Source organism: Pogona vitticeps, chromosome 5 (assembly GCF_051106095.1).
Source record: "Pogona vitticeps strain Pit_001003342236 chromosome 5, PviZW2.1, whole genome shotgun sequence".
Taxonomy (NCBI): Eukaryota; Metazoa; Chordata; class Lepidosauria; order Squamata; family Agamidae; genus Pogona; species Pogona vitticeps.
Window position 1 is genome coordinate 48577445 of NC_135787.1, and position 19772 is coordinate 48597216.

Consider the following 19772-nt stretch of genomic DNA (forward strand, 5'->3'; position numbering starts at 1 on the left):
TTATAGCCATACATTGACATTGGAAATACCATTGTACTGATGATCTTTCCCTTGGTCTGCAGTAACACATACTTATACTTAAGGATATTTTCTAGTTCCTTCATAGCGGTCCTTCCAGGTCTGATTTCTTGGCTGCAGTCTCTATTTTGATTAATTATTGAGATTTGCAGCTAAAAATGGTTAACAATTTCAAGCACTCTTGGATGTATCACTGGTGCTCCAAAGAAAAATCTTTAGTGAAAGTAGGAACTCTGATACTTACTGTGAAGGGCAATAGGGTCAATACATCATTTGAAGCAGAGAAGTACATTTGGCAGTTGAAAGCCCCTCTAATAATTTATTAGTTGCTGTGAAAATATTACATTTAGGATCACTTAATTCAAGCATTTTAGTCTGTCTCAGCTGATGTTAGTGTGTTACTGAATGTCAGATATCTCAGACTAGGACAACAGAGGGCTTTTATAATCAGTGTCAGTACTGCATCTAAATGAGCAAAGCTAGTCAGTGTCTCTTCTGAACCTCTGGTAATAACACGCTCTTTTTGCTCATGTACTAAGGGAATGAGTCACAGCATTTACAGCTGCAGCTTTTGAATAGACTTTACTGTGCTACTCATTACAGTTCTTCAATCTGGCAGTAATAAATGCATACTGATGATGATTACTACATATTTGTACCAAAAACTGTCCTTGTTTGTAAAAGTTTCTAATGCTGCACTGTTCTTTGAAAAGCAATGTTGTAATATATCAGGTAACTGTGGTAAGAGAGGGATGCTGAGTCACTGCTACCACAATCTTTTGATCATTCTTTAGCTCACAAAAGTTGATGGCTGCAGCTCCAACAGGATGCTCAGTTTTAAGATGTGTGTTTTTGTGTATCTGTTGTACACCATAGGTTTTTTTTAAATTTGTGCCCAGGTTTCAGCCAATTCATTATTATATTCTTGGATTATGATCATTCTCCCCCACAAAACTGTTTTCTGTAACATATGTTTAGTATTCTTTCCTGCAAGTTTCACTTTGAACAGAGATTATAATGCCTTAAGAGTCTTTAAACTTATTCTTTAGTGGCCTGAATTTAGCTCCAGTTGCAAGACTACGTACCACATGGGAAAAACTTCCAAGCAAATATGAAAAATTGTTTCAAGATCTTCAGGATTTGTTTGATCCGTCTAGAAACATGGCAAAATACCGCAATGTCTTGAACAGCCAAAATCTACAGCCCCCAATTATCCCACTATTCCCTGTAATCAAAAAGGACCTTACATTTCTTCATGAAGGTAAGTGCAAAATATTTCAGGTACTTCTGGATTGCATGCTTTGGCTCAGAACAGAATTTTTGTTGACACATAGAAGCATTGGTTTCCCACACTTTTTTAATGAGTGGAAGTAATATTATCACTAAGTTCTTAATAATTATTTTGGCAATGCAGGAAATGACTCCAAAGTAGAAGGTTTAGTCAACTTCGAGAAACTACGAATGATTGCAAAAGAGATTCGCCATGTGGGCCGAATGGCTTCTGTTAACATGGATCCTGCTTTAATGTTCAGGACTAGGTGAGTTGTTTTGACCAATAAAAGTACATTTATAATGCATAACAAAATCAGTGCAACTGTAATAGCGTTCTAGTGCAATTGTATGAGTTCATTGTGTAAATGATTTACTGTTCAAACCTTGCTGCTGGCATGCTAAATATTCTGCTTGCAAAGAACTGGAAAACCAATTGATCGTTCATTGTTTCCCCAGCTAATTAATTTTTTGACAGTTTAGAATAAATTGTAAATTTTTATGAGTAGTATGTTTTCTGAATGTTCATGAGACTTTGTAAAACATGCCAAATGAGCATTTCACGATCAAAATTAATCCCTCATAGTTTTACGGACAGGTACGTATTGCTTGCCTTTTAAAAAAACAAACTTTTTTTTACCAATTGAGCAGTATAAAAATTCAGTAACTAAGTATAAAAATACTTCCTGTTTTCATTCCCTTTGAACTTTGAGCCATGTGGCATAAGACGTAAGACATCATACTGTAACTCTGTATATCTTTTGTAATGCAACTACTATTTTATTTTATTTTATTTTTGAGTTTTTAAAGTAATCGAAAGAGGTATCAAAAACATGGGTTAGGACAAGCTCTTATAAAACATTGGTGAGAAACTGCCACCAGTCAGTTTGCTTTCTCTTCTGCTTTTTTGTTTTTAAAGGAGCTTACTTAGAGGAAGGAGGTGGCAACTTTAATTTCTGGCATGGCCAAACCAGCCAAAAATTGAAGACCACCTGAAAGAGGTGAAGGGGATGGCATGCTGAAACAGGGCCTTCTTGGCTGCTGCCCCCCAACCTTGGAATGCCCTCCCTATTGAGACCCGCCTGGCTCCAACACTTTTGGCTTTTCAGTGCCACGCAAAGACCTTTCTGTTTAATTAAACAGTGTTCTTGAGTTGGCCATATGAGCAGCACTATTTATTAATGTTAATGTTTTAATGACTGTTTTAATATAGGGTATTACTATATATAGGGTATTATTATAATATTGCCTATTTTAATGGTTTTAATGGTTTTAAAGTTTTAATATTGTTGTACACCACTTAGAGACCATTGGTAATGGTGTGGCTAAAAAAATCTTGTAAATAAATAAATAATTACCTTAGCAGCAATCTTCTCTGTTACTGTACTGTGTTTTTTGTGATAATCTATGAAAACCAGTAACAACAGAATGGATTATGGATGTTCTGTTTTAATGGTTCACCATTTTTTGTAGCAACTCATTGTCCCCATCTCTCTTAAGAACTATATTTAGAATGGCTGGCTTTTGCCTTTTATCATGTAACTTATACATAGAGGAGTATGGAGGGAGGGAGAAATTGTGGACCTTTATTTGCTTGTTAGATTTGTTCTTATGTAATTGGTACAGGCAAAAATGGAGTTTTCATTATCAGTTATGACATTTAAAAATACTCCTTTAGTGCAGTGCATAGGAAATGAAGCAGAGAAATCTTGAGAATAGAGGAACTACAGATTTCTGGAAAATCATCATGTATACCAAAGATGTCAACAAACAGATGTAGATTTAGCTTGGTGTGAAATTAGCTTTACTCTTAATATTAAGGAACACTGTTTGTTCTGGGCTTTCTGGTACTGCTTGTCCTGAAGTCTGATCTTTTCCTTCTGAGCTTATAATCTCTCTGTCTCTTCCTTAAATCCATGCTTCAATACTCATGGCTCTCACTTGCAGGAAGAAGAAGTGGAGGAGTCTGGGGTAAGTGGTTGGAGAGAACACATACAGACCTCCATTCTTTTCTGAACATCTGCGTTATCTCATACCTGCTTCCTTAATTTTCTGATACCCTGGCATTTTCCCACTTTTGTTAACCCTTTTGTACTAGCATCAGATTTAATCCCAGTGCTACTTTTGCTGCTTTCGCTTGAGGTTAAGAGCTGTGAAACATTATGAAATGAAACTGCGAGAGTCCTTGGCTTGATTTACCAACCCAAAATTTTTGTGTACAATTAATAAATCGTAATGGGGAAAGGCTTCTAAAATGGAATTGTGTGATGCTGATTCAAATAAAAATTAAAAAGTAAATGTATGTCTCTTATAGAGATTATGAGAACCATCCAAATCTGTCTCCGTTCATTTGTTACCTAATGTGTAGTGAACAGCACTGTTAGAGGGAAGCAGCTAGTCCTGTCCCTTCTATCACGGCATTCTTGTTGCTTTCAACAACCAGTCTGAAGGGAGGAGGTCCCTACTCTATATATAAGCAAGAACCCAAGAAAATCTTAGTTCTTGCTCCTGTGTGGAGTCTAAACTAAGCAGCAATTTTTCCTCTTTAGTCTGGGTGCAGAAAGCTTTGAAAACACAACACCAAAGCAGGCAGGGCCAGCCTCTTCTCTATAACCATGTTGATTGTCCTGGATTAGGTAATGACTGACTAGGACTCAGAATATACTGTATCTTTAGTTACAGTGTTTTCTTACAGCTCAGCTAACTATATTTCCTTCTACAAACCAGCCTTCATTTTTGCTGTTAACAAATTAGAAGCAAAAACCTCCCATATGTGAAAACATCCAAATATGCATGCTTCTTCCTCATTAACTAATAAAACCTTTTACAAATTTAACAATATACCTTATTTAATTTGAGACATTTGGGGGTGGTGTGGGGATAAGAATATAGGTTTCTTGATACATCAAAATTCAGTGAAATGTTTTAACAGGTACACCCCAAAAATGTATAATGAGCATTTCACCAAGTTTCAAATGTACCTGATTTCATTGAGGCTTGCTCACCAATTACTACTCTCAAACAACTCCTTGGCAGCTTGCATCAGTGTACCCCCTTTGAATTCTGGGTCTACAGAGAGAGAATTAGCATGATCATTTTGCCCTGTGGATGTGGAATTTTATTTAAGCAAAACAAATCCCAGGGACTTACTTACATGAATATATGCACAACATTGCAATTGAACAAAAGAGTGTTCTTGGTTTTTATTCTTTACTTTAGCTCTATGGCTCACTTGAATGAGGCATGTAAGCTTTGACCATAGATTGATATTCATGCAGATCTTTGCATGTTTCAAGTACCTTGAAGGATATGATGATGAGATAAGTTACATATTTGCAATCTTGTCTTCCTTCACCGCAGATCCCTCAGTCAAGGCAGTACAAATGCAGCAGTACTAGATGTTGCACAAACAGGTGGTCATAAAAAGCGGGTCCGTCGCAGTTCCTTCCTCAATGCCAAAAAGCTGTATGAAGATGCCCAGATGGCTCGTAAAGTCAAGCAGTATCTCTCTAATTTGGACCTAGAGATGGATGAAGAAAGCCTCCAGGCACTCTCCCTGCAGTGTGAACCAGCTAGCAATACATGTGAGCATTTTCCCCCCTTTTGATTTAAATAAAATCATTAGAGAAAGCAGTATTTGCTTATGCTTCCCTTCTTCTGGCACTTTTGGTGTCTATAGAAAAGTCAGTGTGTTGACTACAGACTCCAAGTTCCTATAAATCAGGAATGGGACAAAATCTGCTCCTTGGGTTCATCATGACTCATACCAGTCCCCAAAACAAAACCAGAATATGGGTTTTATAAAATTATATTCCTGATGAGAAAAAAATTGGGTGTACTTTGTTTTAAGGGAGATGTCCATTCCTCAAGGCTTTGGTTGGGGAGTTTTCCTGACTTTTTTGGTAGAGGACTATCCTAGGGGCTCTACAAATTGGGGGGGGTGCGTATTTGCAGCTCATGATTCCCACCCTTGTTATAAATTCTTAGATTAGCCTGTCACAAGTAGTCACTCTGGTAGAAGCATCCAGTTTTTTCCATGGTGAGATCAGGGAGGACTTATTTTATTTTATGCTATTTTTCTTCTGCCTTTCATCCAATTACAGGACCCAAGGTAGAGTAGGGGAACATTGTGGTAAGTGCAGTAGTCAAGCTTATTCTGAAATAGTGAATGTGCACTTACTTCCTGCCACATAACTGCTATTATTGCAGTCTTATGATTAAATCATTATTAGACAATGCTTCATCTTCCTTTTTTCTGTGCAACTAGAGGCAAACTACAGGTTTTTTCCTTAAACAGCTATATTAGGCAAGTTATCAGCCAGTTAGTTTTTCGTGACATGAAATAATGCATCTGTAGAACAATCTCTCTTCTGAAAGATAAAGCAGCTGCTGCCCACAATCTAGCAGACCAATGAGCACAGCACAAAAAAGAAAAAGAATATTGAGGAGGAAAGAATATTTATTATATACTTGATTATATGTTCATAAGAATTGTTGGCAAATGCTTGTCCTCCTTCTCTTTAAATTTCTTTGCACAGGGAGACTGAAATAGCAGTTTTTTGCATATTGACTTGGAAATCATTAATGAACCATTAATATATTTCTGTGTAGCAAAGTGTGCTCCTTATATACTGCCCCATAGTACCCAAAGTTCTCTTTGAGTGGTTTACAACATAATTATGTAGGCTACACATTCCCCCCTGCCCCATGAGCTAAGTACTGTACAGTGGTGCCTCGCTTAACAATGTTAATTGGTTCCAAAAAAAACATCGCTATGGGAAAACATCGCTAAGCGAAATACGTTTTCCCATAGAGATGCATTGAAAACCGGTTAATCCGTTCCAACAGGAACGGATTACCGTCCTTAAGCGAAAATGGCCATAGGAAACATCGCTAAGAGAAACAATGTATCCTCCATTGGAATGCATTGAAGCCTATTCATTGCATTCCAGTGATTTTGCGATGTCCATTTTTGCAATTTTAAGTGTGTCTTAAAAGGTTCAAAAATGGTTTTAAATGCTTGGGATCGTTAGTGCACCTTCTAAAACGTGTACAAAATTAATTTGGCTTTGTTCTGACTCTTCATTAATTTTTGGTGAATTTTTTCTCCCCATTGGAATGCATTAAACCCAATTTTGACAGCTGTCAAACGGGCACTTCAATGCATTCCACTGGGGGAGAAAAAAATTCACCAAAAATTAACGAAGAGTCAGAACCTGTTTTAAATGCTTGGATTCGTTAGAGCACCTTGTAAAACGTGTGCAAACTTAATTTGGCTTTGTTCTGAGTCTTCGTTAATTTTTGGTGAATTCCCCCCCCCCCCATTGGAAAGCATTGAACAGCTGTCAAACTTAGGTTCAATGCATTTCAATGGGGGGGGGGAATTCACCAAAAATTAACAAAGAGTCAGAACAAAGACAAATTAAGTTTGCACACGTTTTAGAAGGTGCACCAATGATCTCAAACATTTAAAACTGTTTTTGAACCTTTTAAGACACTTAAAAAATAGCGAAAACGGAACATTGCTAAGCGAAACAAGGGACCTGAAACTGTCATTGCTAAGCGAGGCAAGGTCCCAAACATCGCTATGCGAATTTTCCCCATAGGAAACATAGTTAAACGGAGTGCAAAATCGCTCCAAAAACCTCATTGCTAAGCGAATACATCATTAAACGAGGCAATCGCTAAGCGAGGCACCACTGTACTCAATTTACTAACCTCAGAAGGAAAGAAGGTTGACTCAAACTTGAGCCAGCTACGTGAGCCTGGGATCAAATTCAGGTCTTGAGCAGAGTCTTCGCTGCAGTACAGCAGTTTAACCACTTCTCCACAAGGCGCCTTTTACTGTTACATGCTAACATAAAAGGCTAAGCCAACTATAATGTAAATTCCAATTTGCATTTTTTTAAATAACAAACCAATTAGATTCCAATTTGCATTTTGTTATAACTAATCAGTTTGCTCACTATGAATATCTTGACTTAGGAAGACTGTCTCTCTCAGTGACATTAATATATTACTGTTTGATAGAGTACATGTTTACAAAAAGTATGTCTTCCTGATTCACCCCTCACAGCTAGTAAAAACAGTTACTTCATGGAAAGGCAGCTTATAGTCTGTAATGAAGTTCACTTTGTTTCCCTTGTGCTTCTAATTTCTTATTTCATCCTGAGACAAACACATGGTTTCACCATTAATGATTAAGGATCCATATTACTAGTTTATAATTAAAGTATTACAGTTGAATGAGAGGTCTAATAAAGTATAATAGACAACAACTTTACAACTCACAAAGGGTGTCTTGTTCTCTAATTTTTAAATAGACACTGACCTACCTTTTATTTATAATTGTTTGGGGCATTATTTGATACAAAATCTAAAGAGTCCTGAGACATATTTGATAATATATTGTGCATTTTGCTTTTTCCTTAAGTACCTAAGACCCCAGGGGAAAAGCGGTCTGGGAAACCTGAAACATCACCAGTTGCGCACAGGTCAGGGATCCAGCAAAAGGTGCAGCAGCAACAGCAGCACAAAGCAAACCAAGCATTGCAAGTCCCTGCTGTGTCACTTTACCCCTCTCGTAAGAAAGTGCCAGTCAAGGACCTCCCGCCTTTTGGTAAGTCCTGTTTCAAAAATATTATTGTGATCAGTTGACATTAATGTTTCTTTATTATATGTTCATAAGAAAACAATATGTATTTTTATTTATTTACTAGATTTTTATCTTTGTTCCCCATTTTAAAAAAATCACTCAAGGTGGCTAAAATACCTGAGTAAAAATAAACAATAAAAGCATTAAGTCTTATGCAATAGAATTTTTTTTATCCATTGGGTGAGTTTGGGGATATTTTCTCTCCCACATTGGCATTTCAGTGTACTGAGTGTTAGGAGTACCGTTAGCATTTCAGCAGTGTTAAGGTAAGCAGATATATAAATTCACATGTCTTCTATTTACTGAACCTGGGGGAATTTCAGAACTACCTCCCCTCAAAGGTGACCAACTTGCTGACAACCAGAATATCTCAGTTCTCCCTGTCAGCATCATGGTTCATTGAAAAGTGGCAGGAGAAAATCCCCTGCTCACCTCACCCCCAGTATATTGCTCAGTATAAGAAAGTACCACAGTGGCAAAAATAACAGATTTGTTAAGATTGTTCATGTTCTGTTTTGGCTTTCTGTCTGGTTGGTTGGTTGTTGTTTCCTTTCTAGTGCCTACAGATTGAAATCATCACTGTAATCAATTAAACATCAAAATAGTTGTTTAAAAAGGATTGAAGGCCATGCTAGTTTTCATTAAAATGGGGACTGAAAATAAAACAGCCAACATTATAATGCCATTGTACAAAATGATGGTAAAACCGCAGCTGGGGTATTGCATACTATTCTGGTCACCGCACCTCAAAAAAGACATAGTGGAACTGGAAGAGGTGCAGAAGAGAGTGACTAAAAAGATTACTGGGCTGAGGCACCTCCCTTATGAGGAAAGGCTACAGCATTTGGAGATCTTTAGTCTAGACTCTAGACTAAAGATCTCCAAAAGGCGCCTGGGGAGGACGATATGACTGAGACGTATAAAATTATGCAGGAGATGGATATAGTGGATAGAGGGAAGCTCTTTTCACTCTCACACAATACTAGAACCAGGGGACATCCACTCAAATTGAGTGTTGGAAGAGTGAGAACAGAAAATATTTCACCCAGCGTTGTGTTAGTCTGTAGAACTCCTTGCCACAGGATGTGGTGATGGCATCTGGCTTAGATGCCTTTAAAAGGGGACTGGACGGATTCCTGGAGGAAAAGTCCATCGCAGGTTACAAGCCATGATGGGGATGTATAATCTCCAGGCTTAAAAGGAAGGTACCTCAAAATGCCAGATGCAGGGGAGTGGTATCAGGAGACAGGGATCTAGTTGTCTCGTGTGCTCCCAGAGGCATCTGGTGGGGCCACTGTGAGATACAGGAAGCTGAACTAGATGGGTCCTTGGCCTGATCCAGCAGGGCTCTTCTTATGTTCTTATGTTCATGTCCTTTTACCCTTACTAAAATCAGCAAATGCAGAAACTGTTCACAGCTCTGGGAAATGCATTCTGCAATCTGGGAGTAATACAGGAAAAGGCTTCTTGTAGAAGAAAAAGAGCGTGTGTGGCGGGGGAAGAATTACAGCCTTTTTTACATCATGAATAAAACTCTCTATTGATTGGAAAAGAACACTGTTGAGGCCATACACTCTTTTTGATAGTTGCAAACCTTAGTTAAAATAATGCAAACATCTGAAAATATACTTTGAGAAACCTGGTTTAAAGTACGAGGGCAATCATTATCCTTCACCCCCACCATTACAGGTCAGCTTTGGAAGTTACATTTTAGTTGCTGTTGTTTCATCATTGTTCTGTACAACAGTTTTTCTTTAAGTTGTACTTGAGATACAGTTCTTTAAAACGAAGTGCAGAACAATTGTGAACTGGGGCTTTTCATAGTCAGATACATATAACTAGGTCTTTGGCAGGGGTCACACTATTCAAAGTTGTAAATTACTGATTTTGTCCCACTATGTTACTGCAGTTTTAAAAACCAGCATAAGGCTCAGTGCAATGAAGGCAAAGATGGTGGAGGATGCAAACTATTTTTGAAATGATAAAGGGTATTTGGGGGACGCTGGAAGTGTTGACCACAGACATTCACTATTTGGCCTGTTTGTGGTGATTTGCTCATATTTGCTGTCCTTCTGTGCAGCTACTTTGGCAGTATTCAGAATTAAAATATTTTCCCCAAACATGCTGCTTAGCCAGCATGACAGAATTACAAACCAATGTATAGTAAATGCCACTGATGGCAAATGAAACTTGGAAAGGTTAAAGGAAGAATAGGCAGGTTATTTTCCATAGTTGTTGGACTTGTGCTCCCCTATCTTACTACATTGTACTGGAAGTGAAACAGCAGATTAGTGTCTCTGTTCAGCTAAGGAGGTATGTGTGCTGAAGGACATCTGTTATCTGTTGAAGCAGCCGTGTGGCAGGTCAACTATGCACTAGGCATGGCGGAATTTGTATTTGTATCCCAGGGGATACAAATACAAAGCTCGGTACCAAATGGGCCAGGGTGGTTCATTCCCGCCCCCAGAACCAGGCAGGTCACCTCACTGGGCTCCTCGTAGCACACATGTCCATTGCCAATCACACACACAGTACTGCTGGTGCTTCCCCACCTCTCCCCTCAGCTGACCGTTCAGCAGCTGAGTGGGGAGACTCACCTTCCTGCCTCCTTGCTGGAGTAGTCAGCTGAGGAGAGAGATAGGGAAGTGCCTTCAGGACTACATGCACAATAGGCGTGATGTCACTGCAAATGGACACACGCACTGCATGGAGCCTGGTGAGTGGATCAGGCTGGTTGTGGGGGCAGGAATGGCCCTGATACCTGTGGTGCTGAGCTTCATATTTGTATCTTGTGGGATACAAATACAAAGCTCCCATGTCTGCTAAACACCTAACCAAAGATATGGTCTATCACTGCATTTTTTCAGTAACTATACAAATACAGTACAAATGCATAGTTGAAAGCACTGTGTACACTCACCCAGTAAGTATGGCTGTGAAAATAACAGTGAGCCGCTAATCTATATTCAACTGATCTATATAGAAAAAAGGTGAATTATATTGTAAGTAACAGTCATTTTGATATCAGAGGTCCATAGAATACAGTGCCTTGAAAGAAACCCAGTGAGGTGTAGTGAATAGAGAGACTAGAACTCAGATGGTCAGGGTGCATATTTTAGTTCAACCATGGAAACTCACTGGGGGTATGGAATTGGTAAAGACACTCTTTAAATATCTCACTTTGGAAGCCCTGTGGGGTCACTATAAGTTGGTTCCAACTTAAACACAGAACAACAAATAGAATACCTTGGTTTGCATATACTATAAAAGTGTGTGAGTCTACCTAGACATGTGAGGGTTTGTTTGTTTGTTGTTTGTTTTCTTTCTTTTTTCCCCCTTGTAGGCATAAACTCTCCACAAGCTTTAAAGAAAATACTTTCGTTGTCTGAAGAGGGAAGTCTAGACCGTCATAAAAAGCAAGCTGAGGACACTATTTCAAATGCCTCATCACAGCTATCTTCTCCCCCCACCTCCCCTCAGAGCTCTCCCCGGAAAGGTATATATCTTAAAATACTCCTCATGCTATTTGCTTCCATCATGGTTAGTGATAAATATGGTGGGTTACTTGACCATCCTTAATATGTCAAATAGATAGTTCTCCATGGTTTACCTTTAAGAGATGTTACATAAAAGTACAGATTTTCATACTTAAGTCATCACTCATTTTCCTCCCATTCTTTCTTAAATTGTGGGTTGGAGAAGATGAAATAGACAGCCAGCAGTGTAGTACACATATTTACTTGCTGTGCAAGTGCAGAGGCTACAGGCAGAGCTTGTATTTTTATTTTATTTTATTTTATTTATTTATTTATTTATTTATTTATTTATTTATTTATTTATTTATTTATTTATTTATTTATTTCCCACTTTTCTCCTTAAAAAAGACCCAGGGTGGATTACATGATTAAAAAGACAATATTCTTTTGTTGCCCCTTAGTGTTTGTTGGTCTACCATGATGCATTTTACTAGTCTTTACTATACACTGCTCTAAATCAAGTTTGGATTAATAGCAAGCTGAAAATTAGAAAGGATAGACAGATATGTGACAGTTTTCTACTAGACCCATAATATTAGTTTTAGTGTTATAATGATGTTGAGGCATTCACACAGGTTCTCTATCTGTGTGTGCCATCACTCAAATTGACAACCCCCTCCCATGCCCCCAGCACTAAATTTGGGGAAAGCTGTTCAAAATTACTTTCCTGTCGCTTATGACTATCACCAACTCAAGCAGAGTCAGTATTCCCTTTTACATTGCTGCTATAGCTTTGTCTCTGCTAAGGGCTGGCTTCATACAGCCTTTTTAAAAGAAAGAATATTGCTGTTGAAACTCAGAGAGTGACTACGTGGGCATTTGTCCCACTGTTTGGAATTGGTTGGTTTGCTCCTTTTGCCAGCAGCCAGGTAATCTAATTGCCAGGGTCAACCAGCCCATTCCCAGTGTTTCTTCCTACACCTTTTAAGGCCCCTGTCAGGGGCTGCTGTTTTTTAGGTTCAGGTAGGATCACTTTGTTTTAGTTCAGTCTGAGCATGTGTGATTGCTGGGATTGAATCAAAATGGCTGACTTGCTGTCCTTTCTTTTCATTTAAAAGGAAAAATTGTTTCCCATTGATGGAATGATTTCTCAGGCTCATTAAGCAGCTGGCTGGCTTTCCCTTTGGAGAACCCATTTAATGATCTTGAGAAATGCGAAGCTTTTCCTTTAAATCTTCCATGATGCTCACTTTTAGAGGGGAAATTTTTCATTTCTTTTTAATAGTTACTAATGCAGCACATCAATGATGCTTTGACAATGCTTTTAAAAAAACCTTTCAAAGTGGTTCCGATACCGGATCAACACTTGGAAATGCAAAACTCCTCTTCTGCCCTGCCAGACTGGAAGATTTCCATTTCTCAGGATCCTTAACCCGGTTTCTCCAAGGGAGATAGCCAGCCAGCTGCTTAATGATTTCGAGAATTGTTTCCTTTTAAAGTGAAACAGTCTTCCCTTTTAAAGGAAGAGAAGGTCTTGATAATGCTAAATAGAGTTTGAGGTGCAGTTTGGTTTCCTGAACTGCAGCTACATGATCTTTGCATGTGGGTCTCCATGCAGCCTTAACCAACTTAAGCAACCCTATTTGGTCTGATCCAGCCCACTCCATTTTTCCATCTAGCCAAGACCTCAGCTTTGTTTACATTGGTGAAACTACCCTAACCATTTGGCTTAACACTGGCCAGAGCTATATCTGTATAGTATGTTTTGACAGTTACATATTATAAACAGTTTGTAAGTGAGAAGGGGTTCTATTTGTTAAGAAGCTGCAAAGGAAAAAAAGTTTCAGTTCACAAATAAAAATATAAGAGCAATGTTTCAAGCTGTAACTTCTTCAATTTATAATCATAAACCTTAACTTTTTTAATGATTTAAAATACTTCCAATTCTTTGTACAGATAGATAGATACAGATATGGATATGGATAGATTCTTGCTTTGACACAAGTTCTAACAAGATCACATTGATCACATTTTTATTTGGAACCACTCTGACTCACAGTTCTGACACCTTTAGCTAATTCTGTCCCTAAGTAACACATAGCTCCTACCATCTAACTCTTCTCTCTCTCTCTCTCTCTCATACACAAAACAATTTTTCTAGCCAGAAACCACACAGATTAGTCAGCTCTCAACACTGTTCACAAACATTCTTCTATACTTTTCAACTTTCCTAAGTGCTGTTCCTGACACACTTCCCCTTCCCTGCAACTATCAATCAACCCTGGGCATTTATCATTCAAGCCAATAAATACCTATATACAAATATATATTTACAGTGCATATAATGTGCTTTCTGCAACAGAAGAATTATCAACAAACTTCGAAAGATCCTGTGCACTGGTTTCATCCCATTTCAGCATTGCTTTGGTTTCTGAGAAGAATAATGCTGAAGTTGACAGAATCTACTGCATGGGCATCTCTCTCATTGTATTTATAAAACAGAAAGTCTCTGTGCCAAGTTGTACCTTTTTCTTTCCTGATGGCATCTTGAATATTGTCTTATATTTTACATTTTAAACCAGAAAAGACAATCATATTGAGGAAAAGTTGGTGGTAGCAGGAAAACAGGAAGGCCATAGTCTGGGATGAATTGGCTCAAAAAAAGAAGTCATGGTCTTAGTTTGCAAGCCCTGAACAGGGCAGTTAATCATAAGATCCTTTGACGGTCACTAATTGATAGGATTGCTATTAAGGCAAGAGCAACTTGATGGCACATAACAATAAAAATAAAAACAATTTATTTCTGAACTCATGTTGAAATTAACACAAGGAAATAGAGTTGGATGCAAAGGTGCCCTTGCACTCATGGAATTATTATTTTTTTATGAATGTAAGAACAGCTTTGGATTTAAGCCTTGTGTTTTAAACCCATTGAACCCATAAATATTTCAGATAGTTGAGTAAAATAAATGCAGTGGCATGGTTTCAGTGACATGACTTTGAAATAAAGATTTTACATTTTACACGTAAGCAGGAATGTGCCCACATGAAGCACTGGGCTCTTGTGTCTCCGGTTCTTTTCCTGTGTGGCCAGGGAGAACTAGTAAACCAGAATTTAATTTCATTGCAGCAGATTCCATTATGTGCAGATCAGAAATTTTGATTTAAAAGAAATGTTAGTGAATTGCTGAACAAACTAACCTCAACCCCCTGGGTTGTTTTTCCGGTTTGTTCAGCTACGGTTTCTTTTAAGCTACAATTTCAAATACAAAAGTAACAACAAGCCAGGAATCTGCTGAAGCAAAACTGAATTCTCATTCAGTTTGTTAATTACTTGGGGAGCAGGAGCATATAAGTTTAGTACTTTGTATAGAATCATTTCTGCATGCGCTGTTAATACTATATTATAGTATGGCATTAAAAACAAATTGGCACACTTGGCTATGCCATGTAATGAAGAATGATCAACAAGACATGCAAATTAAACAACTACTGATCGACTTTGTTGCCTCTTAACCATGTCTTCAGTTAATGAATGTAACCAGTAGCTGTATATTACAAGAAGATATTTGCTTATGCATTCCTGTCTTTGTGAAACTGCATATCTTTGTGTCTTAATGTTCCAATTCTAGTTCCAACAAAATCAGGTGGGGGGGCTATAGATTGTCCTTTGTAGCTCTGTTTCATTTGTAGGTACTAAACAAATGATGACTAAAACACAACTATATTTCTTGCTGGAATTGTTAGAACAAGGTCAGAGATACTAAATGAAGTAATCTCATTTTGAGGTTGGCATAACATAATTTTTATTATCCTAAGATTAATTTTGTTGACTTCCAACTGTGTTGAATAAATTGAATTTATATGTTTTTATTTCATTTCATATTTTATGCCTTATTTGTCTGTTTTACAGTCTGTGGACTGGAAAGAAACTTGTTATAAATGTCTTAACATGATTTTATTTGTTCTTGGATTAAATAATAATAATACGATTATCAGATACAAGGGCTGTATAGTTTGAACTTTTATATGAATGTTTGAAATCTACAAAGTGATAGATATTCCTCTCTTCTCTGTGCAGGTTTTACCTTAGCTGCCAGTGGAACAGTGGATAACTTTTCAGACTCTGGTCACAGTGAAATTTCCTCCAGATCTAGCATTGTCAGCAATTCTTCATTTGACTCTATGCCAGTATCGCTACATGATGAAAGGAGACAGAGGCACTCTGTCAGCATTGTGGAGACTAATCTTGGAGTGGGCAGAATTGATAGAAGAGCAATTATTGAACCAGATCAGTACAGCCTAAGGTAAGAATTCCATGCCTGTGTAATTATGTTTATTAAATTGTGACCTTGGGTTTTAGGTATGTTATCTCTTAACAATATGTGTTCTGCTACTTGGTATCAATGATTATTCTATCTGATGAAAAGCAAAACTCTAGATTTGTATTATTTATAATAGTAGTGTGGCAATAATATATATTTAACAAGACTTCAAGATAAATCTGTTCTGTTTTGAACATTGGACCCATATCAAATTGAGAATTTGGCTTCCCACTAAACACTAACTCATGTCATAAAGTGTGTCCTCTATCATCATCCTCATGGGCTTCCAGTGGTTTACATATCTAAGCACACTGGGAAGCAGATGACTGAAAATATCCCAATAATCAAATAAGTTGGATACAACACATATCGCTTCATTTCTCCGTGAGTTCTTCATAACTCCTGAGAGAGTTGAGGACATATATGCTATTCTGCCTCTGAGCCAATCCACATTCTCTGCAGGGCAGCAATGGCTGACAGATGTTGCAATTGATCCCAAAGCTTCCTAGCAACTTTTGTACAACTATTGAATTATTTACCATAGATGCCTTTAGAGTTATCTGTGCTATATAAAGGCAAGGCAATGGAGGTGGAAGCATTGTAAGTGTGTACACATGTGTGTCAGTTTGGCATGTAAATCCAAAAATTAGCCCCACTTGTGGTAAAATAATAAATGCTCCATAGAGCCTTTGCTATGCTACTTCCTACATCATTGTACGATGCATTTTAACTGTTCCATTCTTGTATACTTTTAGCTCCTACGCACCACTGTCAGAGAACAGAGGTTTGTATGCTGGAGCAACCATGCTTTCTTCTCCCAGTACGGAAGAGTTATCCCAGGATCAGGGAGATCGAGCATCACTTGATGCAGCAGATAGTGGTCGTGGCAGTTGGACTTCTTGTTCAAGTGGTTCCCATGACAACATACAGACAATACAGCACCAGCGAAGTTGGGAGACTCTTCCTTTTGGACATGCTCATTTCGATAGTTCAGGCGATGGGGCAGGACTGTGGGCCTCAGGCAGCCACATGGACCCGATGATGTTCTCCGAACATGGCACAAAGTATGGCAGGCAGAGTCAAGGTAGGGAGGGCCTTGATCAAGCACAGTCCAGAGCAAGCTGGGCATCCTCCACAGGCTACTGGGGAGAGGACTCTGAAGGTGATACAGGTACCATAAAACGGAGGGGTGGGAAGGATGTGTCAATTGAAGCTGAAACCAGTAGCATAACATCAATAACAGCAGAGGATTCAAAGCCAGTTCCCATGCCAGCTCATATAGCTGTATCAACAAGTAATGCAAAGGGTCTTATTGGTAAGTTTAACTTCATTTACCACAAAGTATCCTATATATTTGCTATACATATGAGTTTATTTTACAGATATTTTTCTTAAATATTTTCAAAGCAAAATGTATAGCCAATTCATGCTTTTCAGTAAAGCTCTGTGCTATGAAACATCTATTATTGCAGATGTTTAAAAAGTTAAATATTTTTTGTACTTCACAAAATTTCAATCATCATCATTAGCTCTGGTTTTCTTTTCCACATTTCTTTTCCAGCTTATTCATATATTCAGAGCAGCATCTTTGAACATGTGTGAATGAATACTTGCATGATTTACTTCTGTATGTCTGTAAAAATACTACAATCTTACATGTTTCTGGAGTTCTCTGCCATGAGCCAAAATATTATCACAATTTTCTTTCACCACTGAGACTTCATGTATCAAAATATGGAGTCACTACTGGTAGTGATTAGTACATCCCTCCCAATGTAGTGACCTCCAGATGGGTTACATATTGGTTAGGTATGATGCGAGTTCTCCATTGTATATAGAGGCTAGCAGTTTGGGAAAGGTTTGATTAGAGAATGGAAGGATTAGAATAACTCTTGTTATAGGAAGTGAGTATGCAGATCTTCTTTGCGTGTCTTTAGAACCTCAACACAGATAATTAATTAAAAAGAATGAGCAAGATTCACAGACTTTGATAGGAATATAGGGAGGATTGAAAAGTCCCATCTGAAACTGAAAATACTTATTGAGGAGTACTGGGATACAGTCTTCAGGAGTAGTGCACACCCTCTTTCTCTCTGACTTTTGAGATATCCATGGATTAGAGGCCCAAGTCAAAATTGTTCAGTAATCACAAGTAATAGTTCCCTCACTTCAGCTTTACTGATTGTTCGAAAGACAAAACCACCTACCCAACATCTTGCATATACTACTGTGTACCATATATTTTGTGTCAATTATGTTTCTGAGAAATGTTTGAAACCCTTACTTCTGTGTTGCATTTGGTATTTGTCCTTCATTTACAATTGCTGATTTCCTAGATGTCCTCCTAAATGATCACATCCATAGCAGCAACATCAGGAACAAATGCAAATAAAACACAGGAATTGTGAAAATTCCCTAATAGTTTACAAACCATAATATTTAAAATTTGTTGCTAAATAGTTGTTGTGGTTTTTTCGGGCTCTTTGGCCATGTTCTGAAGGTTGATCTTCCTAATGTTTCGCCAGTCTCTGTGGCCAGCATCTTCAGAGGACAGCACTCTGTGCTCTGGTGCAGTTTGCTTGGGAGTTGAGTATTTGTGGCTGTGAGATAGGCTTTTGTCCTTTTCAGGAGATGGGTGATTAGTGTGTCTTGTTGTGGGTGTATTGTTGTGATGAGGATTGATGGGTGTCATTAGCTGTTGTTTTGTGTGTAGTGATCCCCGGTTCTTGTGGCTGGGTAGAGTTTGTTGACCTTTTGCACGCTGTATTTTTCAGAGCTGGGAGCTAAGTTTTGTTGAGTTTCAAGCTTTCCTCTTTTTAAAGTTCTGCTGGTGCTTGTGGATTTCAATGGCTTCCCTGTGCAGTCTGACATACATCTTGTCAGAATCTTAAGTGAGAGAACTATATACAATACTGTAGCTCTGAAAAATAAATATGCAAACTGAGTTAATGCTATTCACCTTTTTTTGGCTAATTTTTTTTAAAAAAAATATATTGTCAGTGCTGAACCATTTCTTTTTGTCAACTGTATTCTTTAAAGATCTAAGCCTGACAATCTTGCTCAAGATCTCATCATACCCTGCATACATAATTTAAGTCTTGTCACAAGCTGATTTCTATAATTGGCTCGGGGTTTTTTGTGATTTTTTCTGGTTATTTCATTTTTTTTCTTTTGCGTAGCTTTGTTAATCATGAAGTATGAGTGATGTGTGCAAATATATTATATAAAATGTATGTGTAAATGTGTTTATTTGCCATGATTTTTTTTTGTGGTGGTGGTCTCTGTGCAGTCACTGCTTACTGGATAAAATATGCTGTCTCCATCTTATGGAAATCAAGCATTTTAGATCTTAATCCCCATTTAAAGAGGGGAGTCTTCAGCACATATTCAGCTTAATTATAGAATCTATTAGCTGTGAACACATATACCTTTTGGTTGATTTGTGTCTATATTGTGTTCTGCTCTGTTCTGTTTTTAAAAGTCAGTTTCTTATGTGTCTCATCTCTTGGAGGCACATCAAGATTGTCATGATTATGGTTTCATACAGTCAAGTTTAAGGATTTATAATGTTTGAAACAAATATGTGTAAGTCATAGCTCATGATGTCCTATTTTATTGCAGCTCGAAAAGAGGGCCGCTATCGTGAACCACCACCAACCCCACCTGGTTACGTGGGAATACCTATTGACTTTGCAGAAGGAGTTTCCCACCCAGTCCGAAAACCTCCAGATTACAACGTAGCACTTCAGAGGTCTAGGATGGTGGCGCGGTCAAATGAAGCCCCTGGGACTTCAGCTTCACATCAGCAAACACAGGGTCATTCATCTGGCAGGCCTGTTAATAAACCTCAGTGGCACAAACCAAACGAGTCAGACCCACATCTTGCTCACTATCAGTCTCAAGTGTTTTCCACAGAGGAGGATGGTAATAATCTTATCACATTTTGAAAATAAGGATTTTCGTTAGAGGGCATTTCTAGGAAGTGGTACAGGTGTTTAAAAGGATGTGGTTATCAGGTTTTTCTGAGTT

At 38.0% G+C, this 19772-nt stretch overlaps 1 protein-coding gene across 7 annotated transcripts in view; it reads left to right on the forward strand.

Moving 5' to 3' along the window:
- Positions 1 to 19772, forward strand: part of RAPGEF2 (Rap guanine nucleotide exchange factor 2) — a 217572-nt gene that overhangs the window by 194956 nt on the left and 2844 nt on the right. For 4 of the 7 annotated variants that reach the window (XM_020781418.3, XM_020781419.3, XM_073001507.2 and 1 more), the window contains 9 exons: positions 1068 to 1279; positions 1433 to 1556; positions 3235 to 3258; positions 4648 to 4871; positions 7721 to 7906; positions 11286 to 11438; positions 15500 to 15725; positions 16499 to 17058; positions 19365 to 19667. In XM_020781418.3, the coding sequence (XP_020637077.3) occupies positions 1068 to 1279; positions 1433 to 1556; positions 3235 to 3258; positions 4648 to 4871; positions 7721 to 7906; positions 11286 to 11438; positions 15500 to 15725; positions 16499 to 17058; positions 19365 to 19667 (2012 nt within the window). The remainder of the gene's footprint in view (positions 1 to 1067; positions 1280 to 1432; positions 1557 to 3234; positions 3259 to 4647; positions 4872 to 7720; positions 7907 to 11285; positions 11439 to 15499; positions 15726 to 16498; positions 17059 to 19364; positions 19668 to 19772) is intronic. The other 3 variants (XM_020781421.3, XM_073001508.2, XM_020781420.3) reach the window with 3 other exon arrangements.